Genomic DNA, 18,190 nt, shown 5'->3' on the forward strand with positions numbered 1-18,190 from the left:
GAAGTTGCAACACGGGAGGGGTGGAGAGACGGCGCTTGAGTCCATGAAAACATTCCAACTGGTGCTCAGACAAATGCAGCGTTTCCTTTGGGCGCAAACCCTTAGTACTTTCATGCAATGGTCCTGCGAATTGCGCGAAGTCGGCGCAAAAGCGCGAGACATAGACCGTAGTACCCAAGAAGCTTTCCATTTGCTTCTTTGTCCGTGGAATCGGCCACTCGCGAATCACACGCACTTTGTCAGGGTCCATTCGAACACGATTGCGGCCCACAAAATCACCAAGACAAGGGATCTCTTCGACACCAAACTGGCACTTTGACAACTTGACATACAGCTGCTGCTCTTGACAGCGTTGGAGTACTCTGTCCAACGCTTCGACATGCGTCCGAACATCTGTGTCTTGAGTGCAAACATAGATGTCATCAAAGTAGATGCGCATGACATCGCGTAGGTCGCTAAACACCCGCTGTAACAACCGGTTAAAAGTGCCAGGACTACCGCTCAAACCCATAGGGATAACAAGATACTCAAACAGCCCATCGGGCGTCGAAAAAGCAGTAAATGGAATGTCAGATTCACGAAGTTTAACCTGGTAATATCCCCACAAGAGGTCCATGCAGGAGAACCACTAACTACCCCCATTGCGTCGAATGTGTCTTCCTTCCTCGGCATGGGTATGGCCGGCAAAATGGTAGAGCTGTTGAGCTGGCGATAGTCGTGCACAATACGCCAACCCACGGGTTTCTTGACACAAAAAGTTGGGGCACTGAATACCGAGGTGCTAGGGCGAATGATTCCAGCCTGTACCATCTCCTTCGTCCAATCTTGGATGACCTTGCGCTGCTCTGGGCTTTGGCGCCACTGTTTCACCGAAATCGGTTGCGTCCCCGGCTGAAGCTGAATTTCGTGCTCAATCCCTTCGCGGACAGGAGGTGTGGTACTCGGCAGCTCAGTGCGAAACACAGTATCGCGGTACTTGAGCAAAACTTCATATGTCGGATTGTCCACTAGCGCCTCCCATCCTTGTTGCTTAAAACGCTCAGACTTTTCTGAGTCGTGCGGGTTCACAACAAAAACCGCTTCAATACCCTTCCCTTTGCGAAGTTCTTTCATAAATTGCTTCGTTGAGATCAGCTTCGTTTCTCCGAACGCACCGGTGTGGCCATGCTGCCGGTAGTAATGGAATATTTCACGGTTCTGGTTTGCATTCTTGAAACGACGGCCTCCAATCATACGTGCGGGAGATCGGTTAGGTACCACTAACTGATGGGCCGGGGGTTCCTCGGTCCTATTACGTGGACGCAGTAGTAAGCGTTCCCAGTCGATGTCAGGGTTATTCTCCCGAAGCCACTTCATTCCGAGGAGCACGTCCTTGTCTTCTGGAACAGGCATGACCGTAAAAGTCTCGCACATCACGGGGAAATTCGGAATCTGTAGCATCATTTCGACGGTACGTCTTGGTCTTTGCACGGTTTGGTTGTATCCCAGACGAACTGTCATCATGTCGTCGGGATGCTCCGTGATTTCCAATTGTAGTCGCTCGGCTAACGCTTCCGTGACACCGTTGAGGCTGCTGCCATTGTCGACGAAGATCGAAACTTCTGCGGGGGTCTCATCCTGCTTGAAGGCTAAAGCGCTTACTTCCAAAATAGCATAGAATGATCCGCCAACATAGTGGTTCATCTCCTTGGTGGACGTACATTGTGGCTTGATATGGCCGAATTGTCCACAGTTGTTACAAGTGGCTGACTTTCGCCAATCCTCTTTCGGCCCACGCTTCGAAGGTGGCTTTCGTTCCTGTGACTTGGCCGTACTGTTAGCCGCAGGTTTCACAGACGAAACTGCTTTCGACGAAGGCTGATGACTCACTGCAGGTTTTACCGATAGCCCTCCATAGTGAGCAAACTCAAAGTTCGTTGCAATCTCAATGACCTCATGTAAGAGCCTTGGACTGAGTTCCTTCACCTTCTTAGCCGTCTCAGCACGAAGCCCATTCTGGACGTAGAAACGCTTCTCCATTTCCGAACTGTCCAACTCGGATTGAGACATCAAATCCTGAAACGACGACACGTATTCATGGATAGTTCCGTGTTGTTTCAGTTGAAACAACCGCTCACGCAGGTTGTATTCAAAGTCTTTCGGGCGAAAGCGCTCGCGCAACTTTGCCTTAAACAGTTGCCATGATTTCGGCATCCCCGCCGCATCACAATCCGACGAAAAGGCACGATACCAGTTCAGCACAGACTTGCCTAAACTGCTTGATATCATGGTCACAAAATCGGACGTATCGGCCTCCATTATTCCTCGTTTGTTAGCGTAGTACTCCTCCGTAGCAAAGATCCAAAGTTCCAGGTCTTCGCCTAATTTCCCTTCATACGTGGGAGGATCCTTCTTCCGTCGTTCACCTTGCGAGACCAGTAGTTGCTCAAAACGACTGTTGGCCTGTTGCATTTGCATCTGCAACTGGGTCTGCATCTGATTCTGATACATTTGCTGCTGCTGTGCAATCCACAACATCAACTGCTGCATCGACATTGACTCAGGCGCAGGGGTTGTCGTCCCCGCTGATGAGGCTTCACTTTGCGCTTCTTGTGGCGTTGCCGCCTCCGTTTGAGCCGTCCGCGGCACTTGACGCTGCCGCGGGTTAGGCGATTCTCTCTCACCCGCCCTACTCCTTGTCACAGGCATTAGGTCTCGAGCAGGTGGACTTTTCGGCGAGTGATTCGTAAAACGGTACAATAAAACGGAGACGAAGTGAAGCTAAAAGTGTGTTTAAAGCTTAGTGTTTCTGAGGTTTTAGGCGGATAAGCCCGTTAATCTTCGCAGCAATGTTGTCCTCGCAGCTCTTAAGGTCGAGAAGAGCTAAGTTGAGTTGCCGATCAACCTTACCCTCAACGCTGTCGTCCTTGATACCCCAGACCTCTTTGCGGAACTTAACCAGGACCCTCTTAGCGGTTTTGACCTGCTTGAGAAAATCCGATTGCAATTTCGCAATTTTCTCCGCCTCGACCGGCGAGAAGAAGAGATCGGTGTCAATAGCCGTAACAGGAGGAGGAGCCGGCGTAGACGTTGATGATACTTTAACGTCACGCGCTTTTTGGTGCTTCCTCTTACTGCTGTGGTTATGACCCTTTTTGTACCGGGCCATGGACCGACTCCAAAGATCGAAAAAGGCAAGGGACTACTACCGGTTAACCAGGGACCGTTATACTTCTACAATGTTCCGCGTTAGCAGACACAAAGCAGGCGCCCTGTTACTGAACCGACTTCTAGTAAGAGTCCAACACAACCCCGAAGGTTAGGTACTATCCGGTCTAGGCGTCGGCCAAGCCCCAATGTGGTATTTCCACCTGCCCACGGCATGATGTACCCACTTCTTCGAAGTGTGCTCCCACAGAAAACTGCATGTTCGCAACCTAGAGCGTCCCCACTATGTGGCTAGCTCCAATAGTCACAGGTAAACTCGCTTCGGAAGGTATCCCCACGAGCAACCTAGTCTTGAACTTGAACCGAAGCTTGACACGACAAGTGCTACTATGTCACACAAGCCGATGCGAAGACCCGAAGCTTGATGAGCGCAGTGGCGAGTGCTCGAAGAACACTTGAGAGGAAGTTGGAAAGTTGAAAAAAGATTGATTGATTCGTTAGTTTAGCGTCGGCGCGCCGCCGCCGCGCAACCAGCAGTTCTTGGCGACCAGGACACGCTAACAAGTATCCAGGTCCCATCCTAAAGTCTATCAATCTCAAATCCTAGATCAATCCTTATCTACCAATGAAAAACTACTAATCATATTCGTAGCTTGGCCAAAATTTGTGACTTGCGTCCCATAATCAAAAGTCCGGCTGGAAAACTTGATTGTTGCACATCTCAAGGATTTACAGCCAATGAGGTCGCGCGAATGTCCATGTTTACGCGTCCCATAATCAAGTTTACTTTTGACACCAGCCAATAGGATAGCATATAATGAATATAAACCATGCATCCCCGTATTACGCTGTCCAGCGTAAACTGAAGTGCTGTGCAGCAGCACTTGACGTGGGAGTCCTCTGCCATCTCATCGGCAGACGGACGTCCACGTCACAATCGTCGAGTTCCGGACAGCTCCAAGTAATTGCGAGAGCACCGGTGCGCCAATGAACAGACACACGCGCCAGTGGTAAAGCGCGGTCAAGACGTCTCGAGCTCGTAATTGAAATGCCGAGTCTGGTTGCAACTTGGTGGGCCAAATCCCTCGTGCTTTGATATCTCGCATGCTGGGACTCAGCGTTGGCTTGGCTGGAGTGATTCAAAGATTCCGGCGGATGAAAGACACCATTGATGAACGCATCGTGCTTCAATCTGTCCTCGTCACGACATCGGCTGTGGACACGAGTTGGGCGAGCCGCGCGAGGTCACGCTGTCTTCAGTCGCGAGTCAGCCGAGAATAAATGGGTGCAGGGTTGGTTGAGCTTGCGCTAGCTAATATGAAGCGAATCCCGCACAAATAGATCGCACGAAGAGGACTTTGCAACACTGACTGTGTCCCGAGTCGGAACGGCTCGGACCGTTCCAACTCTGCGTGGGCGACGATGAGTGCCTGAGGTCGTCCACCTGCTGTGGCCGCGGGCGAGAAGTAGTGGGCCGTGGGCCGGGTTGTCTCGAAGGTGGAGACCCGTGGGCCGCTACCCAGAGGTATCTTGGAGGGATGATGTGCCTCGCAGTGTCGTGGCGGGACTTCGGGGACGGATGGCATGTTGGGCGGCTTTGAGGGTCGCCAAGGTGAACGGATCAAGTCTTTGGGAGGGGTGAGCGGGAACTGAGTCACCCAAAGGCACTGAAACGCAAGGATCTGCAGAGGTAGAGAGGAAAAAAGGAGTAGAAGGAAGGTCAGTCGTGAATTTTGCTTAAAAGGACCACACAGGTCGTAAGGAACACTTATTGCATTTTGCTTAGTGCCCTCCTTGCTATTTGTGCCCCATTAACCTATAAGCACAGGCAGCACTTACTACTCCAATACAGCGGCGGCCGGCCCCAAACCGGTCCGACAAAGCGGCTCGCGACACGTGGTGGAGAAGCAGGGTAGTGTTGCCGACTGTGGAGTGAACAGTGCTGAGAGCCTGTGCCCGGAAGTGAACAGAGTCAAGAGCCGAGCGTCTGGACCTGGTGACTGGACGTGTGACCCCCCCCTCTCGTGTTTAAAGTGTGCCAGGGAAGGACCCAGGAGTCCGCGCACGAGTACACGCCGCGCGGGAAAAGCGGCGTCGAGGAGCAGTGAGAGGAGTCCAGTTCCTCAGCCGGACGGCTGACGAGCTGTGGGAGCTGCTGGAGAACACGAAGAGGCAGCGCGGAGAGTCTGTGGAGGAGTGGGGCGACCGAGTCTCGGACCTGTGCGAGTCCCTCGACTACCCGAATCCGCAGATGCGGTACCAGCTCTTCCGCCGAGGACTGCGGAACAAGCGCATGCTGGCGACCTTGGACGCGAGTCCCGCGTCGGACATTCCGGAGGCGTGCGAGTGGCTCATATTCAAGGACATGCACCGTCCGATCGAGGAGGACGACGAGTTCTCCGACAGCGAGTCCAAGAAGAAGAACAAGAAGTCGGAGGAGGCCCCCGCGACGACTGCGGTCGAGGCCTTCGCTGAGCAGATGAAGTCGTTCATGGAGCAGCAACAACAGTGGCAACAGCAACTTATGCAGCGCCAGTGGCAGCCGCCTAGGTCGCCTCGCAATCGAGCGCCGGTAGTGGCCGCCACCCCTGCCACTCAGCCCGCTGGAAACGGTCGTGGGCCAGGGAACGCTCAGCCATCCCGGGGCATTCGGATGGGCGATGATAGTCGCACGCAGGACGGTTCGCCTGTGTGTGGTCGCTGTAACTTCATGGGACATGGTCGCGCTACGTGCAAGCGCGCGTCGATGAGCTGACGGCGCTGTGGCGCGTTCGGTCATATCGCGGTCGAGTGTGACAGGCCCCAGAACGGTGGAGGCCAGACTGCAGCCGCTGGGGGTACTCAAGCTCCGTCTGGTTGTGTTTTCTGCCAAGACGCGAGCCACTCCGTGATGCAGTGCCCCGTGTTGGCCGCGCTTCGTGATGCGACTCCGAGTTTGCTGAACGCGGCCGCCCAGAGCAATCCGATCCCTCGACAGTGACGGGGGCGGGAGGAAGGAGAGGAGGGAGCCACTCCTTTCTCTAGTCTAGAGGATGGCTCAGGGGGTGATCGTAGGAGGCAGGCGAGACGAAGGCGTTCTACGGTCACGGCGAGGAAAACGGTGGACAAGGTTGTGAAGAGTAGTGTGAATGAAGGGAGCGTCGAAGAGGAACGCGTAGAGTCGCCAAGAGCGGAAGTGGAAGTTGAGACGGTTGCCGTACCCGGGAAGAGTGGATTGTACCCAGCGGCGTCTCCGTCGAAGAAGAATATGAACGAGAGCAGGGGCGGACGGTGTTGTCTGTGCGGGAAGAAGGTGAAGCTAAGTGCTGGACGGAGTTGTCTGTGCACGGCGAAAATGAGGAAAGCGTGGCGGAAGAGCCTGCATACTGCTACGAGGAAGAAGCGGCGTGGGCCGTTGCGAGTGACGAGGAGGAGAAGATGTACTCTGCGGGGAAGACGGCAACCGAGGAGAGCGCCGAGCAGGACGAGTCGAGTACAAGGGTGAACGAGGCGTGGGCCCATGAAGGGGCCGCCCTCGATGGTAACGATGAAGAGGCCAAGGAGGCCGAGGCGGCCGAGCTGGACGCCCCCGCGGGCAAAGAAGACCCCGCGAGTGGCTCTGACCGCAGCCCCGAGCGTGGAGTAGGCAACGAAGAGGGGACGGCGACTGAGACCGTCGACTCGGCGTACGACGAGAACCGGTCCGTGAGGTCGGAGGAGTCGGCGTACTCAGATGAGGAGGAAGTCGACGGTGATGTGTTCTATGCGGCCAGTGCGGACGATGAAGCGTTCTGTGCTGCGCCTCCGAGCGCGAACATACCCTACAAGGTGCCCACGGAGGAGGTGCCGCCGCCGATGTCGGTGACTGCGGCCCCATTGCGAAGCATCCTGAAGAAGGGAGGCCCCCGTCCGCGTTGGATGACGGAGGAGCCCTCCTTCGAAGGGTGGGGCGACGCTGTAGATGTGGGGGACACACTGTTCGCCGAGTGGAACGACGACGGAGGATCGTCGGACGGCGAGCACATCGCCGAGGAGAACGTCAACGTAGTCGTAGGACCCGAGCCGGTGGCAGGGCCCGCCACCGAGTTGGCTGTCGCCGAGGAGGACCGAGGCGTTGCCACCGAGAGCAAGGAAGTTCCCGAGAGTTCCGAGGTGGTCGAGGCGGCCGAGGACGTTAAGGAGCCGCCCCGCCACGCTCGTCTCTTCACGGACGAGGAGCTGGACGCCATGGAGTGCGAGGCGCCGAAACCCTCCGTTCCAGGCATCAGTGAGGAGCTCGAGGAGTATGACAAGGAGCTGGAGGACAGGCTCCACCCCCTCGATGAAGTGGAGTTGATGCGCATGATGAAGGAGAATGCGGAGAGGGCCAAGGGCCCGTCCATGGAAGAGATGTCGAAGTTTCTGGGCGTCCCGGTCGAGGCGCTGACCAAGATGAAGGACGCCTCGCCCGAGGGCACGCCCTCGCCCGAGTACTGGAGTACTGGGAGGACTGGTACAGGAACACACTGGAGAACTCGGCGGAGGCCAAGCGAGCCAACCGTGACTTCAAACAGTCACTGGCCAGCTGCGTCTCTCTAGAACGCTCGACCGAGGAGACAACGTATGAGTCGTTCGGCCTGTCGGAGTCTGACCTGGACCCGAAGGCCTCGACCGTCTCGGTCGATGGCTCCGTGATGGAGGAGAGCGTGACTGCGAACATTGCGGTCCCCGGGGATGTCTATGAGGAGAACAGCGAGGAGATGGTCACTGCGGTAAGCGTGGACCCGCCCGTGGACGCTCCTGAACCGAGTTCGAGCGCTTCTCCGAGCGAGAGGTCGGAGGCTCGCAAGGCCGTGTACTTCTTGCTGAAGGAGACCAAGGACGAGATGTTGCGTGCGAAGAAGTCGTTGCGACCCGCTCGGAGAAGGCGGCACGGTCGAGATCCCCCCGATTCGTGATAAGCCACCTGATCTAGACTGGGTGCGCCTAGTGCACGATGGTGACCAAGTTGCTGGTGAAAACGAAGACCAAATCGATTGGCGAGAACCTGTGAAGAAATGGACGAACGAGTACTACAATGAGAACGCTACGTATATTTAGAATAAGCTACTAGATCGAGTTAGAGAAGCCTACTCGGCGAGTGCGAAGCGTCGGCTGCGGCGTCGCTCGCGGCGGCCCGTATGCTTTGACTTCACGGCGTTGTACCGCAATTCGGCCGAGACGCTGGACGGGAAGCTCCGTCCTGAAGAAGACGACGACGCGACGCACTACGTGCAAGTGGTCCGTCCCGAGCGTCCACCGCCGGAGCGTGGACGGAAGACCGGGATGGTGGAGGTGGTAACCGTGAACTTGCCGGACGGCTTCGGCGCCCGTGTTGATGAGGACGATGATGAGTGTGGAGCCGAGCTCCCACGCGTAGTTGCCGGTGGTCGGCGTGTGGTGGGCACTGTGGGGAACTTCGAGGCGCTGTCGTGCGGGTACATCGACTGCCTGCCTTCGCAGATGTTGGCGGACACGGGCGCAACGCTCATTCTCGTCGACTTCCGTGTTCTGAAGCGTCTGGGCCGAGCTGGTGAAGCTCTGGAGGCTTACGACGGGCATGTACGCAGTTCGTCTGGACACCGTCTGCGCATTCGGGGGTTGATCACTCTCCCCCTAATGCTGGGCAAGGTCGGGGTGACCATGCGGATGTTCGTGGCCGACAAGTTGCATGTGGACGCTATCTTGGGCGTCGACGCGCTGGGCGCGTTCGGAGCAGTGATTGACGTGGCTGAGCGGACGCTCATGCTGAAGAGCACGGGCGAAGGCTTATCGTTGGGCTTGATGGTGGTCCACGAATCGTTCATGGCCACGATGGCCGTGTCCGTCCGCTTGCCGCCAAGGGGCCAGGCCCTGGTGGTCACGGATGTGGTGGGCGATGCCCCGAACGCGACCGTCCTCGTGGAGGGCTCTCTCAACTTGCCGCCTTCGCTTTGCGTGGCGAGAACGCTCTGTACTGTGGACGACGGTCGAGTCGTCGTGGAGGTCTGCAACGCATCGACAGAAGAGTTCTGGATCAAGAAGGGCACGGTGGTGGCCTCGACGTCCGTGGTGCTCGAGTCGGCGTTCGGCTTCGAGCAGCCGTCGGCGGAGAAGTCCGAAGGGGCGCCCAGCCGTCCGCACGAGGCTAGCGGGGCGGCCACCGTTGCTGCCAGTCGTGGAGAAGAGGAAAAGGGGCCGGATCTCGGCGAGACTGTGAGGGCGTCGAGGCCCGATGTGCCGCCCGACAAGGAGGTGAGGCTCGAGGCCGACTTCTCCCAGTCGAGGCTGTCGGATGAGCAGAAGTCGCTGTTCCGCAGCGAGCTGGAGCGCTTCCGAGACATGTTCGTGGAGTCGTCCAACTCGCCCGGCAGGACCGACTTGCTGAAGTTCCAGATTGATACTGGGGACAGCAAGCCGATCAAGCAGCAGCCCTACCGCGTGTCGTTCGCCGAGGGCGAGGTGATGGAGGCGGAGATCCAGCAGTACCAGAAGCTGGGCTTCGTCCGGCCCTCGAACAGCCCCAGGGCCAGCCCCGTGTTGATGATCAGGAAGCCCGACGGGGGCATCCGTTTCTGCATCGATTATCGCAAGTTGAACGCCGTAACGGTCAAAGATTGCTATCCTATGCCGCTGATTGACGACATCCTGGACATGCTGAGTGGAGCCAAACTGTTCTCGACCATGGACATCGCCTCAGGCTACTGGAACGTGCCCATGCATGAAGGCAGTATTGCTAAAACGGCTTTCACATGCAAATACGGTCTATTCGATCATATTATGGTCAGTCATGCCCTTTGGCCTATGCAATGCTGTACCTGCTTTCGAATGGTTGATGGAGACCGTGCTTGTCGACCTCAAGTGGCGCGTGTGCTTGGTGTACTTGGACGACTGCGTCATCTTCAGCGAGGACTTCCCGTCGCACCTCGTTCGCCTTCGGCAAGTGCTGACCCGCTTTCAATAGGCCGGCTTCAAACTGAAGATGAAGAAATGCCACTGGGGCAGGAGTCAGGTCGCCTTTCTCGGGCACATTGTGACACCCATGGACATCCTCCCGAACCCCGAGAAGGTGAAGGCTGTCATGAACGTGCAGAGGCCGCGCGATGTGCATGACATCCGGGCTGACGAGCTACTTCCGCCGGTATATCCCGGGGTACGCTCTGATCTCTACGCCGCTGGAACGCCTGAAAATGAAAGACACTCCGTTCGTCTGGAACGAGGACTGTGAGGTGGCGTTCCGCAAGCTGAAAAGGGCGCAAGTCACTCCTCCTATCCTAGTCTACCCGGACATGAAGAAACGATTCAAGCTTTACGTCGACTCGTCGAGGTATGCTGCCGGTGCTTGTCTTATGTAGGTGGTGGACGGTCGAGACCGTGCTGTCACCTATGCTAGCAAGTTACTGACAGGCTCTCAGAAGAACTGGATCAACAACCAAGACGGAATCTCTGAAATTGAATGCTGGGGCATTGTCTGGTCTACGCGGAAGTTCCGCTGCTACCTAGATAAGCGAGAGTTTGATCTCTACACTGACCATCAGGCGCTTACCTGGATCTTCAGTCCTGGCAACCGCACGACCAATGCTAAGCTCGCTCGCTGGGCGATCGAGCTGTCCAATCTACAATTACGAGTGCATCGCAAGCCCGGGACGAGCATGGGGCACGTGGCCATCTTGTCGCGCCTCCCCACCGCGAGTGTGAACGCGCTGGCCATGGCGGACCTGCTGAACCCGGGGGGGGGGGCTCGCCTGTGGGCATGGCCGACTTGCTAAATCCGGACGACTCGCCCGAGACCGTGGCCAACGAATCAGTCGGGGAGCCGTCCGATCGAGCCGTGGCTTCCGACTCAGTCGGGGAGCTGTCCAACGTGGCGCCCGAACCGATGACTAGAGACGGCGGCGGCGAGATGGGCACGGAGACCGCGGTTCCGTTGCCAGAAGACGCTACTGAGGACGGGTCCGCGCCGACGGACGTCCCTCCGTCGTCCGTGGACTTGTTCGGACTCGATATGGAGCAGTTAAAGGTGGAGCAGCGGAAGATCCCGTGGGTGATGGCCCTGATCGCGTTCCTGGCGGGTGGAGCGCTGCCGCTGGACCCTAGCTTACGAGTGAAGGTTGTGAGGATCGCATCCAAGTTCGCCGTCGAGAACGAGCTGTTGACGCGCAGAGTGAATCTCCCCGCGCGCGTCGGGCCCGCTCGATCGCTGACCGTGCCCGTGATACCGCTTCCGTTCGTTGAAACAGTCTTACAATTTTGTCACGCTGATCTACTGTCGTCGCACCTCGGCCTCACGAAGACGCTCGAGAAGGTGAGGCGACACGCGTACTGGTCAGGGTGGCGACAGGACGTCGAGGAGTATTTGCGCGAATGTGATAAGTGCGGAAGTGGCAAGGGTGCGCGTCCGTGGCGCGCTGGTCGAATGCAGTGAATGCCCATCGTGGATCTGACGGGGCCGTTCTCGTTGCTCGTGGTGGACGCCGTGGGACCTCTGCCCGAAACCGAGCGTGGCAATCGCTATATTTTAGTTTTCGTTGATTACTTCACTCGCTGGGCCGAGGCGTTCGCCGTGGAGCGCTTGGACTCCAGGACGTTCGTGGAGGTGATGGTGAACGGAGTGGTGTCTCGGCACGGAGTGCCGTCGCGGTTGCTGAGCGACAACGGCTCGAACTTCACGTCTGAGGTGGCCAAGTCCTTCTATCAGACGTTGGGCATTAAGAAACTCTTTGGTGCTGCCTACCACCCTCAGACTCAAGGACTCGTCGAGAGATTCAACGGAACGCTCATAGGAATGCTTCGAATGCATGTGAGTTAGGCTCAAGATGATTGGGATGTTTATCTTCCTAGAGTGCTTTTTGCCTACAGAACGGCCTACCACGAGGCCCTGGGAGATTCGCCGTTTTTCTCGCTGTACTGGCGCGACCCAGTGCTTCCGATGGACGTGGCCTTCCTCAATCTTGGCAAGAAGTGGCGGAGTAATGAAGTGGCTCAGTATAGGCTAGATCTGTACAGCTCTCTCCGTTCCTCGCGACATTTGGTTGAGCGTCAGTTGTTGAAGGCGCAAGATCGGCACGAGCAGCGCCTGGAAGGGCAAGGCGAAGTGAATTATGAAATAGGAGACCCGGTGTGGGTCTACCAGGTGTTCAGGGCGAAACGCGGCGAAGTGCGCACGAAGAAGCTTGCCTTCGCTTGGCACGGTCCCTATCGGATCGTAGCCAAGGTCGGCGAGAACGCTTATCGGGTCGACATCCCGACTCACCCTAGCAAAACGGTGACCGTGAACGTGAATAGGCTGAAAAGGTATCGTGGCAAGTGGACCCGGCCTTATATGGATGAAGTGCCCGAGGGTCTGGGCACTAGTGATGAAAACGAAGAAGAGGGGCCGTTGGAAGAGGCCGACCTCCCTGCGTCGAGCTACGCGGAACGGTTGACACTAGGAAATGAGGACACTGTTATTGTGGGCGTGGAAGCCCCCATCGTGGAAATAGTGGCGAAGATGAAGGACGGTCAGGGCGTGAAGTACCTGACGATGACCAGCTCGTATGAGGTGTTCTGGCTGCCCAGGGAGGCTTTGATGCCCGAGTATGCGTCGTTGGTGACCGCTTTTGAGCAAGCGGATAGGAGGAAGAAGGGGTTGCCGGAGCTTCGTCGAAGTGCGCGTTTGCCGGACGCTAACGCCCAAGTCGATGATGACTATTTGCTGCTGGCGTAGTTGGTGATGTTCTTGAGCTGAAGAACCTGTGATTGTGGATATGGATTTACGAGCAGCTCAAGAATGGTGGATATGCATGTCAAGTTCATGTTTTTATTTGGTTTTACCTGCTGCGGCTGCACTAGACTCGACTACAACGAAATGAAGAAGATAAACGGAGATCCGAGGTGTGCGCATGACTCACTTGGCCTTGTCGACGCTTGCGAAACGCGACTTGAGCTTCTTGGTCGGAGGCTCGCTCGCTACCTCGCCGTCGTCGTCTGCTTCGTCGCCCGGCAGCGTCTCTTTGGCCGCGACGGGGGCCTTGGTGGTCTTGGGTTGGGCCATGTCGTCCTTGTCGCTGTCGTCCTTGGCCGCCGGCTTCTTCTTGTCGTCGCTGGAGTCTTCGGACTCGCCTGACTTGCTGGAGCGAGAAACCGGAACCCCTGGCTTGGACGGAGTGGTAGCTCGCTGTTTGACGGCGGGAGCCCGGTACTGCACGGGGGGCGTCGGAGGCAACGCCGTGAAGGCTCCGTCCTCGTCCTCGAAGTCCGAGTCATCGTCGCCCTGCTCGTCGGGGTTGAAGGGCTTCTGGTCGTACACGGCCACCTCCATGCCCAAGTCCAGGAGCTCGACCACCTCCTCGATGGTCTCTTTGAGCGACGCGTCCGACAAGAGGGCCTTCCACGGACCGCGGGTTCGGTTGCCCACCCAAGAAAGCACGGGGGGCGGCCCGCTGGTGACGTCGTGCTTGATGCGACCGAGAGCCTTGTCGGAGAGTCGCAGGTGTGGCGCTCGCGTGGGGTCGATGAGCTCCGCCTCCTCGAGGAGCTCCGGAATCGAGGCGTAGCCGTGTTCGTCGACGATCTTGGGGTCGAGAGCTCGCTCGATGGCCCGCTCGTAGAGAATCTTGTCCTTTGCGAAGACAACGCCGAGGTCCTCGTGCACCGCGCCCTTGCTCTTAGCCGCGCCGGCAGAGTGCTTGGCCGCTCTGCCTCCCAACCACATGAGCGTGTAATGAGCTCCGTTCTCGAAGTCGTCGAGAAAGCCGAAGTACCCTCGCTCCTCGATGTTGTAGCTGATCAGCTAGTTCCGTGCTCGGCACGCATTCCTTTTCTCCTTGCGCCGCTGGTCGGCATTCAGACAAGGCGCGTACAGCACCCACAGGAAAAACAGCTCGCGGAAGCGCATGTTGGCACGGTAGTGGACGAGGTGCAACTCGGGATACTCGGATGGCGGGTACCAGCACCGCTGCTTGCGCCAGGGGTACACCAAGCGGAACGGAGCGAGGCCCTTGCTGAAGGCGCGCTGCGCAAGTGCGGCCAGGTCGATCTTCAGTCGCGCGGGCGCCGTCGTCGGCAACCGGAAGTCGTAGGCCTCGGCCTTCTTCTTGGCCGCGGCCTTCTGTTTCTTCTTCGATGGCGGCCTCGTCTTGGAAGACGTCCGTGGAGACGATCTGGTCCCTGTCGATGGACGTGGTGGCGGTGGCGTCGACTCTGGCGTGGGCACCAACGGCGGCAGCGGGATCGACAGGACGGAGTGCTCGGCAGGCTCGCCGGCCTGCATCTCGTCGGGGTGCGGCAGGATCACGAGGATCTGGTTCAGGCGGCGCGCGTCGCCTCCCGACAGGACGTCTATGGCCATGGCGTCCAGGACGTCTAGCCCCTGGGACGCATTGTTGACGGAGAGACGGGTCCGGAGGCGCGCCCAAAACTCGCGATGCGCGATGAAGACGTCCCCCTCGTCGTCGAGCTCGAGGGCCATGTCCAGACTGCCCACCTGGTTGTCGAAGTCGGTGACGTCGGAGTTGGTCTTCTTGACCATGACGGACGCGAGGCGAGGCGAGGCCTGGGAGAGAGCGGAGAGATGCTTGGTGCGCGGCCCGACGAAAATTGCGGAATGAGGCAACTTTCAGTGGGGCGGCTACGGCAACTTCTGATTACCACGTGACTTCAAGTGAATTGACGAAATGTGACTCACGTTGTGGATGGCTGCGACCGTCTGAGAGAGACGCCCAACTAACTGGTCACTTTCGAAGAACCCGCGAGCGACGCTGATGACCAACTGGCAGTAACGGGGCCTTGGGTGCCACGCACCCTCTGCAGGTCGATGGTGACCGCCAAGGGTGGCGCGCGCGGACGGTCAGGACGACTCGGACGGCGTCGAAGTGGCCGTCATTATGGATTAGTGCTGCTGGAACGATGGAGTGGGCGACGGACGTGGTGAACGGCCTGGCGGCAATAGTGGTGGTCGCTGCTGAGGCAGCGTGTCGAGTTGCGGTGGAGCGTCGCTGGGAGCTGGCGTGGCTCACTGCTGGAGCAGTGTCGTGGACGGTTACGGTCCCCTGCGAAGCATCGGCTCACGGATCGCCGCTGCGTTCGTCGACTTCGCCCTGAAGTGGAGCGTGCTGGCCAAGTTATGCGTCATGCGCTACTGCAGGTATGCCCGTTGGCCTGCCGTGCACATGCAGCCGCTCCGAACTCGCGTGTGGAAGTGTTACGAGGCCCTGCTGGCCACCCCGTTGGTTGTGCTGGAGTCCAAGGGCGAGCATGAAGACGGGCTGGGGAGGTTGCTCTACAAGTGGCTTGACGCCCTCCACGAGTGGTGGTGCGTCTTCTTGCCAGAGACTTGGGCGTCGGGACGGAAGGCGTGCTCCAAGTACTGCACGGGCGCGAGTCTGGAGTCTGGCCGTTCGGTCGCCCGTGCCAAGCTTGTCGCCAAGGTGGTGTGGACGCTGACGTCCCTGATCCTGTTCTCGGCGTTCTACGTCGTGCTGTTCATCTACGAAGTCGTCGAGTGGATCTGCCAGGGCGTGGCCGGCGTGTTCGCCGTAGTCGTGGTCTTCGATTGCTGGTTCGCCTCCGAGGAGGGCGGGCAGGCAATAGAGACTAACTACTGGTTGCTGGTGGTGAATGTTTGGGTTGCGCTGGTATGCATAACCAGCAAGCTGTGGAGGTTGTACGAGGCGTCGGCAGGCGAGTGTTCACCGCTGACCATGGCCACGGAGGGCTACGCTGCGTGGTGCGGCTCTCGAGGAGCAGGAGCAGACTGAGCGTCTAAGTGAGGCATTCTGGAGGATGGACGGCGGGAGCAATGCGCCGAGAGTGCGGGTGCGGACGCGAAGTGGATTGCAGGCCAAACGGAGGGCCTGGCAAGCAAGGAGAGAAGTGGATCAAGCTGCGTGCGCTCGGCGAGGATGCCCCGAGTCGGAACGGCTCGGACCGTTCCAACTCTGCGTGGGCGACGATGAGTGCCTGAGGTCGTCCACCTGCTGTGGCCGCGGGCGAGAAGTAGTGGGCCGTGGGCCGGGTTGTCTCGAAGGTGGAGACCCGTGGGCCGCTACCCAGAGGTATCTTGGAGGGATGATGTGCCTCGCAGTGTCGTGGCGGGACTTCGGGGACGGATGGCATGTTGGGCGGCTTTGAGGGTCGCCAAGGTGAACGGATCAAGTCTTTGGGAGGGGTGAGCGGGAACTGAGTCACCCGAAGGCACTGAAACGCAAGGATCTGCAGAGGTAGAGAGGAAGAGTTAGGAGTAGAAGGAAGGTCAGTCGTCAATTTTGCTTAAAAGGACCACACAGGTCGTAAGGAACACTTATTGCATTTTGCTTAGTGCCCTCCTTGCTATTTGTGCCCCATAAACCTATAAGCACAGGCAGCACTTACTACTCCAATACAGCGGCGGCCGGCCCCAAACCGGTCCGACAAAGCGACTCGCGAGAACTGTGTTGACCGTTAGCTTGTACAGCGCTGCCACCTTTCACAATAACGATTGATTAGCTAAGAAGCGCCACATTTGCAGTTCCGACGTCCAATTTTTAGCGTCTGTAGTCTCTGCGGGTGATCAAGAGCGGGCCTAGAAAAGGATTTTATAGGCTAGGTGATCTACTAGTACGCTGCATCAAATACACTAGTCGGCTTCGCGACGAGTGTTATTCTCTCGTAATACTCACGAGAGTATGACATCCGTCGCGCAGATGTGAACACCTAGCCATCACACGTCAGCACTGGATGCTGCAGGCGGACACCTGCCACCAGCGAATATCTTTTAGACTCGGGTCGTCGAGCCGCTACATCTCCGGTTCAGTGGATTCGAGAGATAGACCCCCGACAATCTCGGCGTCGCCACCTGTGGAAAAAGGTCGAAGCCTCCAAATAAGCACTCGGTGGTTCCACAAGTGGAAAAATGCTCGGAACGGCGCCATCGCTGACAGTCGACCCCATTCTTGGAATGTAGTGAGATAGATATCTCCAAACACGAGGTACTCAAGTCTGATGCCCATTTAAAAGTCTTCCGGGAGGATCTTCTTGACCGGGCTGATAGAGTTGATGGCGGAAGGATCTTCTCGATCGCTTTTGTCACCACGAGGGGCGACAACAACGACCAAGCGCCTCGATAATAACTTCGTAAATCTACAGTCCGCTACCGCGAGCAAATACGGCTGCGAGTTGGCAAGCCTGCCAACTTCTCTGACCCGCAAAGCAATCGCCTTCTCAACTCAATGTAAGCGGAGATCTGAATCCTTACGGCGGACCGGGAACGAATGAGCAGCAAGAAGCGGCAGCAAATTGACGACGAAGAGACCGATCTTCACAGCGAACACTAACGTCACCCGGCCATTTACGCGCCAGGCGATGTCCGTCGTGAAGTAGTCGATCAGTTGCAGCCTTTCCATCTCGGCGGATAACAACACAGTGCCAACACGGCCGTCCACCCCACTCAGCCACCCAGAGTGGGCGAGTCTGTAGCGGAAATAATGCAACAAGCACAGCCCCACGACCGTCGGCGTGAAGAGTACATTGGATAGACGACGACGGAGGATTTTTCCCAACGTGTTGAGGATGCTAAAGTAGATCAGGAAGAGATGAGCGATGGCCGGGTAAATTACGAACCAAGCGTCTGCCAGATCACTTTGTGGCCCCTCGAACTTGCAGCTAACAGACCAGAAGTTTGTCAATGTTGTCTTTAGATGGGGCAGTGCTTACGAGCGGTAGCATCGCGAAGCTCCTGGACCCAGCAATGGATGCCTACCAAAAACGAACAAATCACCGAACATATTTAAATTTAAGAAAACTTATATTTACTCAGACGATTTTTACGTCTGAGTGGGTGCCTACCAAAAACGGATAAAACTCGACATAGAATGCATCTCTAAATTTGTCTCTAAATATCAAATGTGCAGAGGTCGAAATATGTGAGAGGTCGCCTGATATATGCGTTAGTTGCTAGAAAAAGGACATCGATACTAAAGGCAAGTCAAATCTAATACGCTGCTATGCAGCGACCCTTCGCTTACTGAATGCCTACCAAAAACGAAAAAATCACCCAACATATTTAAATTTAAGGAAACTTATGTTTTCTCAGACGATTTTTACGTCTGAG

The 18,190-nt window shown here is 57.2% G+C and overlaps 4 protein-coding genes across 4 annotated transcripts; 1 reads left to right on the forward strand and 3 right to left on the reverse strand.

The window, feature by feature from the left end:
* Positions 1–1,284: 1,284 nt before the first annotated feature.
* On the reverse strand, positions 1,285–1,683 carry PHYSODRAFT_491603 (hypothetical protein; the record flags this gene model as incomplete). Its single annotated transcript, XM_009526343.1, has 2 exons — positions 1,285–1,404; positions 1,450–1,683. Coding segments are annotated over 2 exons (354 nt in total), but the record flags the coding sequence as incomplete, so codon positions are not given.
* A 15-nt stretch (positions 1,684–1,698) lies between these two features.
* On the reverse strand, positions 1,699–2,193 carry PHYSODRAFT_493717 (hypothetical protein; the record flags this gene model as incomplete). The annotated part of the gene is made up of 2 exons (XM_009526344.1): positions 1,699–1,776; positions 1,870–2,193. Coding segments are annotated over 2 exons (402 nt in total), but the record flags the coding sequence as incomplete, so codon positions are not given.
* A 10,816-nt stretch (positions 2,194–13,009) lies between these two features.
* Positions 13,010–14,632, reverse strand: PHYSODRAFT_329816 (hypothetical protein; the record flags this gene model as incomplete). Its single annotated transcript, XM_009526345.1, has 2 exons — positions 13,010–13,886; positions 13,965–14,632. The coding sequence occupies 2 exons, from the start codon at positions 14,630–14,632 to the stop codon at positions 13,010–13,012; spliced, it is 1,545 nt and encodes a 514-aa protein (XP_009524640.1).
* A 517-nt stretch (positions 14,633–15,149) lies between these two features.
* On the forward strand, positions 15,150–15,860 carry PHYSODRAFT_490220 (hypothetical protein; the record flags this gene model as incomplete). The annotated part of the gene is made up of 1 exon (XM_009526346.1): positions 15,150–15,860. A coding segment is annotated over one exon (711 nt), but the record flags the coding sequence as incomplete, so codon positions are not given.
* Positions 15,861–18,190: the final 2,330 nt, after the last annotated feature.

The sequence above is a fragment of the Phytophthora sojae genome (assembly GCF_000149755.1).
Source record: "Phytophthora sojae unplaced genomic scaffold PHYSOscaffold_3, whole genome shotgun sequence".
Taxonomy (NCBI): domain Eukaryota; phylum Oomycota; class Peronosporomycetes; order Peronosporales; family Peronosporaceae; genus Phytophthora; species Phytophthora sojae.